The sequence below is a fragment of the Phragmites australis genome, chromosome 24, assembly GCF_958298935.1.
Source record: "Phragmites australis chromosome 24, lpPhrAust1.1, whole genome shotgun sequence".
Lineage (NCBI taxonomy): Eukaryota > Viridiplantae > Streptophyta > Magnoliopsida > Poales > Poaceae > Phragmites > Phragmites australis.
This window is the reverse complement of record NC_084944.1, coordinates 3,919,236-3,938,908: the sequence shown is the minus strand read 5'-3', so window position 1 is coordinate 3,938,908 and position 19,673 is coordinate 3,919,236. Positions and strand designations below refer to the sequence as shown.

Genomic DNA, 19,673 nt, shown 5'->3' with positions numbered 1-19,673 from the left:
TCTGTCAAATAACAGCTTTCAGTTTTTAACTCTCTGAGTGAAATCCGTGAGAATGATTCTCTAAAATAAATTATAAGCTAAAAAGCTTAAAAAAACAACTTCCCCTATTCACTTCTCATACAAAATCACTTCTTCCATATAGTTTATTTTAAAGAATCATTTCCCACAAAAAAAATTACTCTCTACAGATAATTTTTATTAGAAAAAACTCTACCAAACAAACCTACATGATACGGCAGTGCTCTACTTTTAGTTAAAAAAAGTGAATAAGGGCACACGATACAGCCTCATCTTCGCCAGTCAAATCATTCGCATCCATGTTTTGTCAGGTCAAGACTGCACTGAGATCGTAAGCTTTTGATTGACCGTAATTTATTAGCTGTTGGGGTATGTATGGCCCTCACATAAACTAACTAGGTGGTACAAACCCACGCGTGTATACAACATATGGGCCGCATAAAGGAATGATACTGGGAATAATAGAGAACTCATCGACACAAATGAAAACTGTGAGAAGATAGCTATGGCGACTCAAAATCATTTTGATGCTGCTTTACATCAGTAACATGTTAAGATTGATGGATATCTTGTGGTATCAACAGTGCCTCGTAGTCATCCGCCATGACCTGTCAACAAACCAAATGGTCAAGAAAATTTCTGCATAGACAACGGCATTAAATAACAGTTGCGACAGGATGGTATGTACTGGAGATGTTACGGTGTTCTCTACCTTGTATTTTCGACCATGAAATGTGTATTCAACCAGTAATAGCTTCGGATCTCCTGGACAAGGGTCGTAGAAGCCCATTATTCCAGACTTCTTTATCCCCTCATGAAGCTGCAGGTGGCAGACAAATAGCATTCAGTATCAGATAACTAGACAAACGTTTGCTAGCGTAGCTTGCAGAAACGTGAAGCAGAAGCTACTAAGGGTTTGTTTATTTCAGCTGGAGATTATAAAAAGCAACATATAGATTTTAGATTATAAGAAACTAGATTATAATAAGCTGGATTGTACAATCTGCAGAAGTTGATAGAACTCGGATTGCTGGGATTGTTACAATCTGGATTGTGATGATGATCTATTTGTTTCAGCTTGGAGATTATAAATCACAATCCACAATCTCTAACTGAAACAAACAGAGAAACCGGAGATTTTTCGGGTTTCAAATACATATAAATCTGGATACATGGTTCGAATACATGATGATTATGTAACAAGCAGTTCCTATCTATTTGCAAGTTGCAACCCAGACCCACAAGTACCATACTATAATATTGGTCTTCCAATGGAACCACTAACCAGAAAAGCATAGATACAATGCAAAAGATCAACTATGATACAATGCAAAAGATCAACTATGATACATGATAGTACTCCCTCCAGGCATAAATATTTGTCGCTTTTAACTTTTCACGGTCTACGATGTACAACTTTGACTATTGTTTTCTATTAAAATATAGTTATAATATCTAATAAAAATATAATATTATAAAAATATTTTTCAAGATAAATCTACACATATGATTTTTATATTTCCAAACTAAATATTCTGGAAGCTATTGACAGTCAAAGTTTAAAAGTTTGAACGAATCTTTATCAAAGCGACAAGTATTTATGACCGGAGAGAGTACTTGCTAAGTGCTAGGTTCATGTTTCAGATAAAAAAACTTATCAGCAATGTAATTAGATTGTACCTTGAGCTGACCTGCCTCAGTAACGAGGAAGTTCAGTGGGATGGTCACATCCAATACTTGTGAAGCCACATCATCATTTATCTCATTCAATTCACTGCTCTCTTTGATTTTTTTGTGATTACCATACAGAGCCTTTGTAATTACCAATCCGTTGTTCTCCAGCTGTCTATTCTTCTTACGATTGGAGACAGGTTCCAGCAATTTTTGTGCTTTTTTAGCTGCTTTTCTGGCTTCAGTTAACTATACAGAAAAAGACATTTCGGTTACTTGGCAACCCTTTTGAAGGAAACTAAACAGGGAAAAGCAATGCAGTCAGGGAAATGTTGCAAAGCTACAAACTGCAAGAAAGAGAAACTACGATATGATTGTTCCATTCTGAAAAGTGAAAGGCATGCTACCAGTATATGTATATATGTGTACTAATTAAACTAGCACGTGACAACCAAAGTTGGGCAATTATTCCAAAATAATTTCAATAATTTATATATGAAGGTTAAAACAGGAAAGACCAGTCCCACCCTTTATGTACATCCGAGTAAGATAAGCAAGCATGTAAATACACAGATAACCTCAGTTTACCTGTGTAGATAAGCCTTCCATCTTTTCAAGTGTCTTCTGCTTTTCCCGCTTAAGATGGTAAGGCTTTACAACATATGTCTGTCAAACAATAAGAGGCCACACCTAGGCATTAGTTAACAGATGCAGCAAAGGTGGAGAAAGTGAGATAGGAGTCTTGTATATGTAGAACTATCACATATCTCAGTCAGGGTAATAATAGAAGTAGGTCAGGAATTATGTAGAACCTGAAGTAGAAAATATAGTGTTGAAGGAATAGCAAAGGCACTGGTAACGAATAACACATTTAAATCAGTTGAAAGCAAGACCTGTACAATTAGCAGAAGTCAGTGAAATCTGAAAAGTGAATGACAAAGAAAAAACATGTTAGTAAAACCTCCCCATGTTGTGTTGCAGGGATCAATAACTGAAAGCAAGTAAAATCGCCTTGTATTGCTGTGATCTTTATGCCATAGTTATATTATATCTAAACTATCAGATAAACAAAGCATAGGAAATCCATGAGAGAATCCAAGGTGGACCAGCTCAACTTACAGGGATAACTAATTTTTGACCAGCACGATGTAACTCAAATCTCCAAGAGACACCCTACATCAGATATGAAAGAATTGAGAACACAAATGGATAAAAATGTGGCAAGCTGTCAAAACTACAAGAAAAGATATGTTGTGGTGAAACGCATTAAGCAATGAAAGGTTAATACAAAATATAATATAAGAAGCAAAGCGGTTAAGAATGTTAAGATCACAAACGACAAAAACTTAGCAATCTTGCAGAAACCGAATACAAGTTCAAGAAGAAAACTGAGAACACATGAAACTCAAGGAACCTTAGAAACAAGCAATTCACCTGGATTCCTATATTATACATCATCCTTACAGTACTAAATTCTGATATCTGCCTCCCTCCTCCAATTTCAAAATCAAGAGCTGTGCTGCAAGAGAATAGTTCAAGAAAGAAGTAACAGGAGTTACCAACTCATAAAAATGCATGTTATACAGCCAGAAACGAGTGATATAAAAAGTGCAGGTACCTTCCAACTCTCCCAGCAATGCGACCATGAGACTTGGAGGAGAAACGATGGGTGTAATGAGCAGATGCACCAAAAGAATTAGTTCCAAACTGAGGAGAAAAAGGAAAGGTGGTTAAAAATGAAACATCCATCGAAAGGCAAGCGTTGGATGTTTGCCTAATGTAAGAGGTGAAAAAAATATATAAACAGATAGCTCTTGAAGGCAGAAGGCATTACAACCAAAGAACACAAAATCAATTGAAACGTGCAGGCTATACTGCATAACTGCATTGTAAAAGGTAAGATACATAAAGCCCAACCATGCAGAATTACCTTTACTTCTCCTGCTGCAGAACTTTTTTCATCCTTCTTTTGCCATCCAACAGAAATACTTGATTCAGTACCAAGGACTAGCTGTATCTGAAGATTGGTGAAAAGAGGAAGTAATAGACACAAGGGAAAAATATACCATTAGCTTACCTGCATAACAAATATATACATGCAGCAGATGAACTATCAACCCACACTTAGTAATGGAGCTGTAAGATCCCATGCACACTATAAAAAGATAGAAGGTAACATATAACTATGCTACGACGCCTCACTGAAGCACAAATCAGTGAGAACTAAGGGTCTGTTTAGTAGAGCTCTGATTCTGTGGTGGAAGTAGGGTGGAATTGATTCTGTGGTGGAAATGATTCTATTTGTAAAATCGTTTGGTGTGCTAGTGGTGGAAGTGATTCCTGAGAGAATATTATGTTGAAATTGAGGAGAATCAGCCGGGAATCAGGTGTAAGCTAGATTTTTCAGCTCCCACCTCGTAATACAAATTGTGGAGTGATTCCTGCGCGGAATCCGCTCCCAGACAGAGCGTTTGGCAGCGCAGGAGCTGATTCCCGCACGGAATCACTCCACGGAGCGCTACCAAACGAGGCCTAAAATAGAACACAATTTGGATTTATCACATTTGAAAGATTCTAACATGCAATCTGCACAAACCATTGCTCTAACCTATTCAGCAAGAGACAGTTGACACCTCATTCTGGACACAGATCAGATACGGGATCTTATGAGGTGGAGGTCCAAAATTATGCATTAACTGTAAAAATAACAGTTGACATCTCATTCTGGACACAAATCAAATATAAGATTATAAGGCCTAAAGTCATACTGTCTAAAAGCTTGCCTAGCTCTAGCAATCCTAATTAGCTGGAAGCTCTGCGTTATAACTAGAAAAGTACAACTTTTAAATGAGAAAAGCTAAGTTACTCATGTCATTATCATAGTATTTGAAGTGCTAAGTTACTTGCATATATTAGTTACATAGTAACAGTGTATCGGGCACATGAAGAGAGCATTGAGCATAGGGGTCCATACATTCCCAACAGCATTTTCAGTTAGTTGGCGAGTCCAGGCATTTGACAGGTTGATAGATCCATCTCTCAAAGAAACAGCAAGTCCGGAAGTTGCTGTAGAATGTGGTGAAATTTGACTGAAGTACATAATGCCAACGAATTACGATTTGCAAGATGCAAGCAATTAGCAATAGAGGACGAATAAGGGATGGCGAATCTCACCGAAATGTCTGCATGCCAATAACAGAACGTAGTCCAGCTGTTGCCATAAACTCGATAGAGGAAACTGAAGACAACTGGTGCCGCAGCACAGTGCTTGCTGCTCCAGTTCCTGCTGAACCATTGACAACCAAATTCCCACCAAAAACAACAGTATTTTGCTTGGACACTGGCAACTGAACTTCACTAGACATCCCCATTCTAGCCATTTCCAAATCAAATAATTAAAACATGGTACTGCCTATAATTATTCATAAAAAAATCTAAAGAAGTACTTGAATGAAAAGATGTGTCAAGAGGTTCTAAATAAATAGCTAAAGTGCCACCATAAGTTGTTGGAAGTTGAAAATTGTTGAGAAGTGAAAGAAAAATGAGACAAAAACAAAACATGAAAGGTAAGCAGGCAGTAGCCACAGCCGGTTCCTAGCTCCCAGGCACGGTCTGGTAAAATTCCTGACAAATGGTTTTGTAACCCCTAACCTAGCTATCTAAGCACTCAGAATTCGCATGAGATCAAAAGGGTGCAAATAGTAATTATGAACGTGAATAAGTAAAGTTTCATAATCCTGGGTGCCAGTATGCGGAAGGTATAAAACATGGCCCATCATGAGCACAAATGCTGAAGAATGTGAAATAGCAAGCAACAATTTCACAAACAAAATTACAATCAACATACAAGGCCTACAAGTACTAAATTATTAAGTAATTTGCAGCATACTGTAGCCACGAACTAAACAATAGATTGCTTCCATATTATCGTAATTCTTAAAAGCTTCCCAATGATGTGACTGGACAACGAGAGTACAAGCATATATTAAAATGGAGAACACTCTGTACCCTCTCATGATGCCATAGCCATCTAAATACTGTGGCACTGAAAAATTAGCAATTATTGAGCCAGTGGATCGAGCATGGGTGAAAAGTTTCTCTTCCTCCTTACGGCGTCGCAGCCGTTCCAACTGTTCCTTAATTTCCTCTGGTTTACTTAGCTTGGGGCCAAGCTCCAGGCCAGAATTTAACCCTTCCATACCATAGATGTCATAGATCTGTCTTTTGTTCTCATCCGATAGTATCTCATACGCATCACGTATTCGTTGGAAGTTTTCAGTTGCCACATCCTTCATCTAGACAACAAGAATAAAATGAACAAGGATCCTAGTCAGTTCAGGAGAGTTCACCAATGTAAACAGTATGATACGACTAGTTCAACAAAATACAGATTTCAGAAGTGCAAGAATCTAACTAACTCCAAATGAATTTTTATTGCTTGAAATGGAGTGTGGAGATTCCAGTAGTGCACTAGATACACCTGATAGCATCTGCCAAGCTACCAGCTAAAGACTACATGGTAACTTCAAAGTCACTGGGCATATGTGTGGAATACGCATCACATAACTTTGAATTAGCTAATCATCAGTTCCCTCTCTAACTTCCATTCTGTTGAGCAAATATAAGCAGAACAGTTTCTCACAAAATGAATACAAACGAACACGTTTGCACCAAAGGGATATGCACAGGACAAGTTTGGGGCTTTCTTTCTTTAAGACGAAAGGGCATATGTGTGGAATAGCAACATAATGGGAAATGAGGACAAGCGAAGAGGCGGCCACCCAACATGTTTCATAAGGAGGGATGATTAAAACCCGGGTGGCTAGCACACCAACCATTGCTACTAGCCAGTTGACCCCAGGAGACTCCTCACAGAATAGCATCATAGATAGCCCTATGCTCGTGGCACATTCCAATTTCCCGAAGTACCGCCCAGACTAAATTTTGGCAACAAGCACAAATAAACTCGCCTAAATACGCACTGCTCCACATGACCAGCCTATTCTGATGACCCTTCTGATTCTCCTAATTATCTCCTAAAGTCAAATAGGTAGTGAAGGAACAAAATTTTACAACATTTTGCATACATATTGCCAAACCATCCCCTTAATTAATCTCGCGTTCCTAAAAAAATCCACATTGATCTCTATCTCGCAATGAAAACAGGTAACTGGTAGAACTACAAATAAGCATAGCGCATTAGCAATGCTAATGTATACCGACCAAAGCTCAATCCGAGATCAACACGGTACTCATGATAAAACCCGTAGACACAAGCAGCTCAGCCAGCTCAAACCGATCGAATCCCGATGCCGGTTGCCCCACCAAGCTACCACCACTCCAGAACCAACCCAACTCCGAGCGGAGCACGGCACCCCTGAACCCTAAGCTAAGCAGCTCGAGACGAACGAATCGCGTAGGAAGGGGGTGGCTCTACCTGGGGGTCCTGGTACTTGTCGGGGTGGTAGATTTGCGCGAACTGGCGGTACGCCCTGCGGATTTCCTCGTCTGATGCGTCCGGCGAGAGGTGGAGCAGCGCGTAGAGCTCCCTCCCGTCCTCCGGCTCCGGCGCCGACGCCATCCCGTCCTGCGGCGGCGGCTTGCTACGGTGATGAATGGGTTTTTTTGGACGCGAGGGTTTATGCGGAATTCTTCCCTTATTTTTTTTATTTGGAGATGGATTTGGGCTTGCTAATGATGCTCTCCTACTACTGCTGCTGCAAGGCCGGGTTTGTAGGATCACCCGTTTCCGTCTCCCTTTCTAGGTAGCGTAGACTTGTTAGACGCCAGCCAGTCCATCGCAGGTAGCATTCCTGGGCCGTATGCTTCGATTCTATTGGACCAGGCCAATTCATATCTGATGTGACGCCATGGCCCATTTCTCCATCTGGGCCATACATCCTCGGAGGTGACACAACGGGTCGGATCTCATTAAGCCCACAAGGGTCGGGGAGCGAAACAACCGCCCCGGGGTGGGGGTCGGGCAACGAATTGCCGATCGGCCGAAGGTTCGCGCACGCGCATACAGTTCAGTTCCTCCACCGGTGGTCCGGGCGCCGCTCGCCGGACCTCCGCGTCTGCCTTCCCATCCGCGCACCCCTCTGCCGGAAGACAGAGCTAGCTCGTCGGAGAAGAGGCAGACGGTTAGGGACGCCTCGGTTTTTGGTACTCGCGCGAAGGATCGTACGTACGTGCAGACGGCAGATGCGGTGGTAAACCCAGGATCCACCGTCCGTCCGTCCCCGCGCTCGTAGCCAGGGGGTAATAATTCCGGCTGTCGGCCTCGGCCGGCTACGGGCCCATGCACGTGAACCACTAGCTGTCACGGTCACGCCGCGCATGCACCGACCGGAGCCGATGGTCGCGGTGGCCCCATCCCGCGCCCGCATTCGGTGGACCGCAGCGGATCCCACGCGCGGCGCGGGGGTGCGGCATCGGTGGACCGCAGCCCGAACCGATCGGCGCGCGGACTCTGGCCTCTCGATCGGCTGGCGCCGCGCACTCGACCCCGTGGCGCGCGGCGGCGCATGTGCAAGCGCAAGTGAAGCCGCGCGACATGGGCTCGCTGCCTCTCTCGACCGTAGTCCGGAGGAGAGATTTTAATACTTGTGGTGGCGAGCTCAGGTTTCGAACTTCGAAGTGAGATGGGCGTACGCATTCCGGCTTGTGGATGCATGTATTGTATTGATTTGCCCCCATTTGCCGGTGTCAGACTGCATGTTGCATTCCGTGTTGGGAACTCTACCTCTCACCTTGCAAGTAGATGGCAGAAGGAGTATACTGCCATCTTATCCATCTCAAACGGTAACCGAACGACCTTCGAACACCTAAGATCCTGGCCCCAAACCGGCCAGCATCTCTCGCAACCAACGAAGAAACAAGCCGCTGAGCGACGAAACGAGCACCAAACCCATACAAAAACCGCGCAACGGCACGCACCCCGCCGCGCGGGAACCGTCCGACGCGACGCCACGCCAGGCCGGTCCCGATCCCAATCCTGCCACCCTGTGACCCATCGATTGGCTTGCCCCCACCACCCCCACCACTCTCTGCTCCTGTCCGTCTCACTCGCCACAACAATGCAGCACTGCAGGTGAATCCGCCTCGCATCTCGCTTTATCTGCCACTTCCTCGTCCAGTCCAGTCCACTCGCGCTCTCGTTTTCCAAGGCGACAGACCGGAGAGCTTCGCAATGCGGCGGCTCCTCGCGCTGGTGGCCGCCGTGCTGGCGGCGCTGGAGCTGCGGCCGGCGCTGGGCACCGATCCCTACGCCTTCTTCGACTGGGACGTCTCCTACGTCACCGCAGCGCCGCTCGGCGTCAAGCAGCAGGTAAGCCGGCCAGCGCCACCACTCACACCCTTCTCTGCTCCTCCATCTTTCGCATTCGTTGGTCAGCTTGTTTTGAGTGTTGACGAACCGTTGGAAAACCTGCCGGTAGGTGATAGGCATCAACGGCAAGTTCCCTGGGCCCGTCGTGAACATCTCCACCAACTGGAACGTCGTCGTCAACGTGCTCAACGACCTCGACGAGCCCCTCCTCATCACCTGGTGCGAGCGCACTCAACGGCAGCGAAGCACACACTCCTACTTACATTATCCCACGTTGCAGCAAGTGAAAACCGTGCGGTTGGTTTGAGATGCAGGAACGGGATCCAGCACCGGAAGAACTGCTGGCAAGACGGGGTGCTGGGCACCAACTGCCCCATCCCGTCGGGCTGGAACTGGACGTACGAGTTCCAGGTGAAGGACCAGATCGGCAGCTTCTTCTACTTCCCCTCCACCAGCCTGCAGCGCGCCGCCGGCGGCTTTGGCGGCGTCATCGTCAACAACCGGGACGTCATCGCCGTGCCCTTCGGCCGCCCCGACGGCGACATCACAATCTTCATCGGCGACTGGTACAACAAGAACCACACGGTAATACTAGCTCGGCGATACCGTCGTAACTCGTAACTAACCTCACAGATCAGTCGCGATGCCCACTGAGCGGATGATTTTGGTCTGGATTTTAGGATCTGAGGAAGACGCTGGACAGCGGGAAGGACCTCGGGATGCCGGACGGCGTGCTGATAAACGGCAAGGGGCCGTACCGGTACAACGACAGCCTTGTGCCGGCCGGCATCGAGTACGAGACCTTCAATGTGCATCCGGGTAACTGATTAGGCCCCTCCTGTTAGCACTGTACTTAGTACTACTAGTTCTGCAGTAATCCGTAAAGTTAACCGGCTGGCAAGTGGAGGAGCAGGTTGCATTGCTTTTATGCAGAGCATTGTTTTTCTCTTCGGATAAGAATCTTGACACCCTGTTTCATAGTACTAACTTTCTAGCTAATGGTCCTTCACTTTTGTAGAGTGTTACAATATGATACCAAGAGAGAATTTTGCCGACTCTGGTCATCTAGTGCTGCAGCACTCTGGTTTTTTTCTGAGGGTGCAGTACTCTGGTTTTGTTAGTTCATCAAGCTGCACTGATCACTATACATTTTAAATCACACCAGTGCTGCGCATTTTGCTGCTATTTGCTTGCTGTGTGCAGTCTTAACTGTCAATAATGCTTGCGGTCCAGAAAGAGGTCGTTAGGTTGCAGAGTGCTGCCAGGGTTCCTGAATGCGTCGGTAGAGTTTACTTGTTGTCAGGATACTTGTGAATAGTTCTTAGACAGACAGCAGGGCACTTGCTTCTCCTACTGTGAAAAATTCACACATGAAACTTCAACGTCTCTTGAGTCTGGACTAGTTTTTTCCCCCTCAAGAACAGCAATGCTTAGGTCATGAATAATGCTAGATGCTTATAGCTAGGTGTTTAAGAAAATAGAGCATTAAACACCTACATAAAAATTATAATTTTCAATACAAATAAAGACTATATATGCTTAGATATAGTTAATTATCTTATTAGTACTAGTATAAGCGGTGGTGCTTAAGTAAACACCCCGTCCTCCATCTAAACACATGTGCTAGTGCGGTTGAGAAAAAAACTCGATTTTTTTTCTATAAACATCCCCTCTAAGTACCTTATTGTACATGCTTTTATCCTGGCATGACAAATCTGCACATTTCGCACATCGATATCATATGGAGCTGCCTGATACTCACCGTTTCCACACTGATGAACCTGTGCACCGATGGATGGATGGAGCAGGCAGGACGTACCGCATCCGGGTGCACAACGTGGGCACGTCGACGAGCCTCAACTTCCGGATCCAGGGCCACAACATGCTGCTCGTCGAGACGGAGGGCTCCTACACCACGCAGCAGAACTACACCAATCTGGACGTCCACGTCGGCCAGTCCTACTCCTTCCTCGTCACCACGGACCAGAACGCCAGCTCCGACTACTACGTAGTCGCCAGCGCCCGCATGGTGAACGAGACCCTCTGGCGCCGCGTCACCGGCGTCGCCGTCCTCCGTTACTCCAACTCCAAGGGCCCCGCCTCCGGCCCCCTCCCTGACCCGCCCCAGGACCAGAACGACAAGACCTTCTCCATGAACCAGGCGAGGTCCGTCAGGTGGAACCTGAGCGCGGGCGCGGCGCGGCCGAACCCGCAGGGCTCGTTCCGGTACTCGTCGATCAACGTGACGCAGGCGTACCTGCTGCGGAGCACGGCGCCGGTGTCCATCGGCGGGAGGCGGCGGGCGACGCTGAACGGACTCTCCTACGCGCCACCGGAGACGCCGCTTCGGCTGGCCGACGCGTACGGGGTGAAGGGCGTGTACACGCTGGACTTCCCGGAGCGGCCGTTGCAAGGCGCGCCCCGGATCGCGCGGTCCATCATCAACGGCACCTACCGCGGGTTCATGGAGCTCATCTTTCAGAACAACGACACCAGGATGCAGAGCTACCACATGGACGGATACGCCTTCTTCGTCGTCGGGTAACTAATCGACAAGCTTGCTCCTGGCGTTCTTGTCAATCTTGGCTACTAAGTCGTGTCCGTGTTCGTCGACGCAGGATGGACTATGGAGAATGGACAGAGGACAGCAGGGGTACGTACAACAAGGGCGACGGCGTTGCGCGCAGCACTGTACAGGTGAGGAAATCCATAGTCGTCAGCTTAAAAATTTGTTGGCCCAAGTGACTGTTGATGGTTATCATTGAGCTTCTCATTGCCGTTGAAATGGTTCTAAAATTCGTGTTGTTTTGTATTGTTCAGGTTTACCCGGGCGCGTGGGCGGCGGTGTTGGTGTCCTTGGACAACGTCGGCATCTGGAACGTGCGGTCTGAGAACCTGGACTCGTGGTACCTGGGGCAGGAGGTCTACGTCAGGGTCGTCAACCCTGAAGACACCGGCAACAAGACCGAGATAGCCATCCCTGACAACGCCCTGTACTGCGGCCAGCTCCACAAGTACCAGAAGTACAGCCTCCAGATCACAACCCTCCATCTGAATCCTGCATGATTCGATTCCTAACTTGTCAACGTTCTGTTTGTTTCAGGGAGCAAACTCCTCACCACAAGATGGGGGCGTCGGCGCGGTCGTCGTCCGCGACGAGTCCGCTGCTCGCAGCGACGCTGCTCCTGGTCGGAGCCGTCGTGCTCGCGCCGTAGCGTGGCGTCGCTGCTGTGTGTGTTCCTGCGCTGAGACGACTCTGCTGTGTCGGTTTCTTTAGGGTCAGAGGTTTTAGGCTAAGCCGTTTTATTTTCTTTTGTCGATATGAGCTTGTTTGTGTATTGTGCGCCCAATTGCCCATGGTTCTTTTTTGCCCTCACATTGGGCTGTTTTTAGGAAGGGTCGATTGTTTCCTTGACAAGTGCTACCACGGCTTACGATTTGATTTGTTCATGCGTTTATTCACCAGGTTCAATCCTAATCCTAGTTTTTTTTTTGTCTGTCTAGCTTAACTTCTTACGTTCATCTGAAACCGGCATATGTGTTCGTTCAGTGACAGCAAAGCATTCATACTGGCTCAGAACTTCAGATAAACATTCTAAGCGACGGCAATCTTGCAGTGTGGTAATTGCCTGCCTTCTTGTTACAGTTTATGAGCAAAACCACCGCTGTGATTGCACTGATTTTTTATTGCGTCCTTGACACTTGACACGGCCGAGGAGGATTACGAACGGCATGAGTGCAGCACATGCAGGCACGGTGGTTCTGTACAATCTGGGGTCAAAGGAGCAGCGTTTTCTCTTCTTTTTCTTACTGCATTTACCGCACTGCTTGCGGTCTGAGTCTTGTGCCGCCGGCGCCTTTGCTTTCTGTGTCCGCTGCTGCACCTGCACATGCTCGCCGACGCAGCAATTTGACTGGGCAGACGGACCCGATTTTGACAGTCATCGCATCGCTCGTCTGGACTCGCAGTCGCCGGCAGGCAGCGGGCTGGTGGACCTGGGTAGCCCACGGTCGTACCGCGGCACAGCCTGGCGGATCAGTGACTGCACCTCGTCTGCCGTTTTCCAATTGTTTTTTCTAGAATAAGTTTTATAAGATCTTCATATATTTTTTTTATTCTGATCTAGTTACATATTCTCTGATTTAACGGCTGGTTAAAGAAGAGAGATAGGGAGTGAATATGTGTTATCATAGTAAATGAGTTCTTTAGTAGGATCTGATCTTATAGAATTTGCTTTCATTTTTTTTGGGTGGTAAACTGCGAAATGCATGAATGGGCTTGAAACAGGTTGAATTGAATTAAGCTTCAGATGGTAACTGTGGTTAGTGGTTAAAATTTTGTTGAAATTCTCATGATTTTTTTTAAAATTTTGAAATTTTAAAGGAGAATAAAATATTTAATTCTAGAATTTTTCTTTTACTAACATGTTAGACACACCTAGTGGAAGACGAAAAATGATCGAAATTTCGGTTTTTTCTTTAGTGAGAAAAATTTATAAAACAAAATTGAAATCCCTGATGGTCGTCACAGTAGCTGCTCAATTGGAGACTTGGAGTGCTGGACGTTCACATCTGACATTCCTGTAATCGAACCAAATGTATTCAGTTTTTTTAAAAGACCACAAGTTTGAATATGTCTGGATGAAACAGATGGTGCGCTTGTAACGAATATGGATTGGATATGGCAACTTTTAGGCCCGCAAGCTTCATTGACCCAACAAAAATGGAGCAAGCAAAAGGAGCTCATAGTCCCATATGCAAGGCCCGTTGGGTGCGTGCAGTCCATGAGGCCGTCGAGGCGACGACGAACAAGTACCTCAGGCGGATCCGTACCCAGTACAGTAATGCCCCGACTTGCACCCGAGAATCTAGCAGCAGCTTCGAAAGACTACGGATCTATTTGGTAAAGTTACATAGAGTTGCTTCTCAATTGGTTTCAGGAATATCGATCGGAAATAGCCGTTTTTAGTTTTTTTAAGTAAAATTTATAGGAGTAATTTTCTAAAATTAACTAGAAACTGCGAAGTCAAAAAATAGCTTTCACTAATTCACTTACCGCAACCGTACAGAATCGATTTGTCTATATATTTTATTTTAAAATATTATTTTTAGTCATCAAATCATCTTCTCCATAGAATCACTCCTCACAGATAGTTTAGATCAGAAAGAGCTTTAACAAACAAACCATATATATAAGTTTTCTCTTAGAAAAACTATCCCAAATTCCTAGTTCCAAACAGGCCTGACAGGCTACAGAATTTATTTTCTCTGGCAGTATCTCTACGCACTGCCCTCAACTATCTACTTGGAGCTTTCATCTCAGGGCACCGTTGTGCTGATGCCATTTTCCCGTTAAGCTTCTTCTTTATCATCAGCAAAAAAGGAAAGAAAAAAACTATTTGCACTGGATTCTGCAGTGCTGCTTTAAACAAGACATCCCCAAGACCCCAAGACAAAGGTTTGGGTTCTATCCACAGTCTCCCAAGTGCAATGGCTTGTCCTTGCATCTTTAATTATGGCCATCACTGAGATTACAAAATTAACTTACTAAAGTAACCCATCAAGTACCAAAAGTCATAAGCGCTGAAGCGCGCATGAAAAAGAAAGTGGCTGTGCATATCGGATCTATTTTAGAACTCTAATACAAAACACGGGCACATACTCACACGTCACATCGCTGTATGCATATATTTTAAGATCGAAGATGTGAAATTTGAAGAGTAATGAAATTACTCTAAACACTTTATTATCGATGGGCAAATTGCATACTAAAAAAAAAATATTTTGATGAGACATATATAAAAATCAAATCTAAGATTTAATCTCTAATAGGTCTAATAGGTAAGAGGAACCACCACCTCTACTGACCCTCCAAATCCCAATGCTTGCTAAAAATGTTTGATTTCACAGGTGCGCAAGTGCGACGATGCCAACCACTCGCTACTCCTGCATCATGCATGTTTTTGGTGCTCTATCAGTTTCTGCCTTTCTGGGTTATGCTGTGAGATAGTACGATCGGAGCAACTGCATGGATTTACAGAGGAAAGTGTACTCTCAATTTGCGTGGACAGACAAAAAGAATGAAAGAACCTTCACTGCTGCTGAGTAAGATGCGGCACCTATGCAAGTGTCGTTTTGCAATAACAAATATTCCACAATCAAGAATTTTTGGCTGCCCCCACCTTCCCTCCTCCTTCACTCATCTCAATAGTGTTCCTATCACCAGATCCACCGGCATCGTCTGCCACTACTCTAACCCCAGATCTACCCCGGCACCATCCATCCGATCGTCCTCTGCCGCCCGCAGCCGATGATGCCCCCACCGCCTCCTTTGTAGGGCCAGCAAGCCACCCGTCAACCTCCCTCTAAGCTCGGCAGGAAACAAATCACGCATGTTCACATGGTCGTCTAATCGCACCTTCTAAATTTCAAGCATATAAAAATTAGTAAATACGAAGAAAAAAGCATGTGATTTCTGTACGGCATTAAGGTCAGCTACAACATTTTCCATGAGCTATTATCATATGTGGAGAAAATAGCCTCGTGAAGATGTGTTTGATGAGCTTATTGACATCGGCATTTTAAGCGTTACTTTGTCTGTGACTCGCATAACAAATTTATGTGTGTCTAGTCGACGAGGAAACGAAGCGGCATTTTGGTGACACCACGGCGAAACGTTTGAATTTCACAATAAGTTTCAAAAGATTTTGCCGTAACTGTTCCTTTTTCGCAACCAAACAGGCCATGTAATCAAGTAGAGGCACACAAGTGAGAAAATTGTGACATGTGGGATATTTTTCCTGCTGCAGTAGCACAGTGGGCCACATGAAGGCTGCTAGAATACAAGGCCAGAAAAAGTTCGTAGTTGCAGTAGCTTGTAAGCATCTGTGTGTCGCTTTTGTCGACTACAACCCAGACCTCCCGTGACAGTTGAATTCTCGCGACCACAAGAGAACAAAACCAACCACTTCAAACCAGGCGAGCAAGCCGAAGTGAAGGACGCCAGTCTCCAAACGTCGTTCTGGTAGAGCATGACACGCGGGGACAGATAGGCAAATTGGGTGCGCTGCAGCGCTGCCCTGGCCACTGCGTGCGTGGTTTCTGCTTCTACAGCTCACTCCGACGCAGCAACATATGCAGCAACTGACATTTTTAATAAAGGAGCCTGATTTGTCAACGGATCCCATTGGAGTTTCAGTGTAGCAGTCACGTAGCAGTTCCAGTGTTTCGCGGAGGTTTCAGATAAAAGGTGTCAGGTTTCACATTGGTTTAATCGAAATTCAAGCTTCAGAGAGGTTTCGTAAAAGTCTGATCCGAATTCGAGCTCCCTCAGGTTGAATTAGAGGAGGCCTAAAAATTGTATTGCATCATCAGTTCTGCGATAATGCAAGATTGAACTGCTAGATGTTTGGCAAGTTACAAGCACGAATCTTATGGAGAGACGCCTCAACAAATTCTACAAACTCCACACACTTGTGAAGTACTGATGTTCCAACAAGTCCTTGGCATTTGGTTTTTTCTTGACAGTGTAATATAAGTAACATTTATGATTGAAATAAAACTAAGTCAGTTGTTGCCTTCTCGATATGTTCCCTATAGCCAACATAAGTGGTGCTATAACACATATAATCAACCTATTTTGTCTTGACATATAATATTTTTCATATTTGATTGGTCAGTGAAATCAATAGAGAATATTTGGACCGAGAATATTATTGTGACATTCTATGTTTATTGGATTTATACTAGTGTAACGAGAATAAATGGTCAACCTCGCACTTATTCATACTTAGTATGATTTCGAAAGCGAAAACAAACTACTATCTCCCACCTAAACGTGTGATGTTTTGGGTACTTTTAGTGAAAATAAAAGGAAAAGCAGACTTAGTCCCCCGAATCTTCAGCAATGTTTCAGAATGCATACATTTAATTTGTACGAATTACATTTCAATGTTCATTATGTTCATGGTTTGTTTGTAAACCACAACAAAATGATGGGTCTACCGTAGGATCGAGAATGATGACTAAAGTAGATAAATATGCGTTTCGATAAATTTCTTATAAAATTGATAGTCTTCTCCTATTTAAACACCCAACACATATAAAAAAAATCACAACAGAACGCAAGATAAATATACAGCAAAAAAAACTACAGCTACGTAGAAATTTCGGAGAAAGATCAAAAACCAAACTATAAGATTCAACAAAAAGTGAGTCTCATGGTTAGATTCGAACACTAGGTTCTACAACAAATCAATTCATGACTCATCCCTACACAAAAATTGAATCTTGAGAAAAGATCACTCAATGAACAAGAAATGAATATTGGGTGAAGAAGATCTCAAAGATGATAGTCTAAAGAGAAGAAAATTCAAGATCCTATCATATATGTATGTGTATGTGAATTTTATACATTTATCATCAAAAAGAACAACCTTCCAAGGTGTTAAAAATTCAGCTTAAAAAGAGGAACAAAAATCAATACCGAAGAAGTGCACACAAGGCAAGGGAACCAAAAGGAGGAAACTAGAAAGAGCAGAATTCAAGCATATGAAACAAAATAAACTTCGCTAAGTCAAAGAGATCAGGCATATTTTAAATGGTTTACAAAGATTTTTCTCTCAAAACTCTCACATATTATATAGACTAAGCAGTCATCATCCTCTTCTCTAAAACCCTAGTACGATGTTTTCACATAGGTGACATAAGAGGCTCAAATGGCTGATTCATCCTCTTCCATAGCCACACTCCTCTATTTATAGGCTTAGAAAATTTGACCTCAAGTTTCTTAGTTTTTTTTTTCCAAAATACCTTTATCTTGTAGTATACTTCTATCTACCATCGAGGGTATTTTAATCTATTTTCTTCTTCATTTACAGGACGATCATGACACCTTTACGACTTAGCTTTGTATGGACGCAAGCTTTACGATGGTACCACGTACTCCTCCGTCCTCCCACGAGTTTGAGACCAAACCATGAAACCCTAGCACGGTTCTCAGAGCGTGACTAGCCGCCACTTGCTTTCACCTGAAGTAAGCGCTCCGATGATGACACGTGTCCTCCATCTTATGATTTTGACTGCCGATAAATCTCTTCCGCTCCCGATCTCTCGGGGCACCTTGTCACTTGCCCCGATATCCCCTTTATTTGACTTTATCGACACGCCATCTTTATCCTCCATTTCATGTATTGCTTGACCTTTATGTGTACAGGTAGGATCACCCTTGACTCCTCCTGGCTCTCCTTGATCATCCTGTACTAAGTATCCGCTTAGCCCTGATCACCCGCCGTCGATCGCTAAGTTGCATCCGTCACCTGCATACCTTGAAACAAACAAATACATTTCTCCACACTCTAAAATATCTCCAGGTTAGCATAAAATTAAAAACTTCAACTCAGAGCATATTCTGTAGAAAATGTGAACATCGGATGTTCTAATGTGTTATGCTTCTGAACACCGGACAATCCGGTGAGTGTAACACTATTGTTTTAGTAAATTTTTGCCCTCTACAAGAAAAGGTCCGATGAACTCATGTTTATCACTAGATAATCCGATGTGTGCCAATTTACCGAACCACCCTTCTGCAACCTCTTTGTAATAAAAGGTTCAATGCATTATCCAATGTTCAAAATCTCGGCACCAGATTATCCGACGTACATAATCAAACTTGGTGTAGATTTTTTTCTCTCTGAAGAAAATACTCCGGCGCTGTCAAAGTCCATCACCAGACCATCCAATGTTTGCTTTTATTTCTACTTCAGCATCGAAGATATTCCCGTGCTCACTTCACCGTAACATCGGATTATTCGGTATGGTAAAAAAATCACATACCGAATGTTTCGATGAGACATAATTTTCTAGACTCTGAAATAGTCTGTTCTATTTCAAATTTTAATTATTCATAAATAAGATCTCATACATATAAGTTCGTACCAACCAAAATAATTTCAAATTTATTGTTGTCACTGATTCATTAACGGCAAACCAAGACATATTTTTACTTGATTTCTCACCTACTATGCTCGCCTTTGCGCGTTATAATCTTGGTCCATTTGCGACCCTTCTCTTACAAAATTGGCATGCAAAAGCTATGCGTGTTCCTCAAAATAAAATAAAAACAGTAATTTAAGAAAGTCCACATGTTCTCATAGGGGGTCTTTTACGTTTGGGTATTAAGCATGGACGAAACATTCCAAACTTCTTATTTCAGAAAAAGAAATGGCAGGAGAGCTACCATTTTCAAAAACATTCCAATCACCGATTCTGAAAAATGTTTTTTAGTCTATCTACGGCCTTACCGTCCAGCACATACACATACCTCCCTCTACAAACAAAATAGAAACTTAAGAGATTTGAAATAAAAAATTCCACTAACTATATACGTATAAGATTCATACTAAGGAATAGATCAAAATAGCCGTGTATACAGGTTAGAGTTGTTTTTCCTCTATACGAGCATAGAAACATCGCTAAATACTTTATCTTTAATATATAAATTATATATCTTCTGCTCTCTAAATAGAGATCTTTTAACTTTACTATTTATTACTAATATATGAAATCAAATTCACATGTCAGTGATGTTAGTGATAAAGTTAGATAAGGTGAGTGAAGTCATACATCTCTACATCTAATCCCCGCCCCGCCCCCC

The 19,673-nt window shown here is 43.8% G+C and overlaps 2 protein-coding genes across 2 annotated transcripts; one reads left to right on the top strand and one right to left on the bottom strand.

Annotated features, from left to right (window-relative positions):
• Positions 1–342: 342 nt before the first annotated feature.
• LOC133907712 (chaperone protein dnaJ 13-like) lies at positions 343–7,393 on the bottom strand. The gene is made up of 13 exons (XM_062349787.1): positions 7,127–7,393; positions 5,698–5,984; positions 4,864–5,061; positions 4,664–4,778; positions 3,620–3,706; positions 3,308–3,396; positions 3,124–3,208; positions 2,809–2,862; positions 2,502–2,582; positions 2,278–2,355; positions 1,699–1,938; positions 731–838; positions 343–626 (listed from the first exon to the last, which is right to left on the bottom strand). Exons 1-13 carry the CDS (start codon positions 7,268–7,270, stop codon positions 570–572), a joined length of 1,623 nt encoding a protein of 540 aa, XP_062205771.1. The 5' UTR covers positions 7,271–7,393; the 3' UTR covers positions 343–569.
• A 1,247-nt stretch (positions 7,394–8,640) lies between these two features.
• Positions 8,641–12,516, top strand: LOC133908100 (monocopper oxidase-like protein SKU5). The gene is made up of 8 exons (XM_062350227.1): positions 8,641–9,019; positions 9,129–9,238; positions 9,334–9,604; positions 9,700–9,838; positions 10,828–11,560; positions 11,638–11,716; positions 11,840–12,042; positions 12,123–12,516. Exons 1-8 carry the CDS (start codon positions 8,882–8,884, stop codon positions 12,232–12,234), a joined length of 1,785 nt encoding a protein of 594 aa, XP_062206211.1. The 5' UTR covers positions 8,641–8,881; the 3' UTR covers positions 12,235–12,516.
• Positions 12,517–19,673: the final 7,157 nt, after the last annotated feature.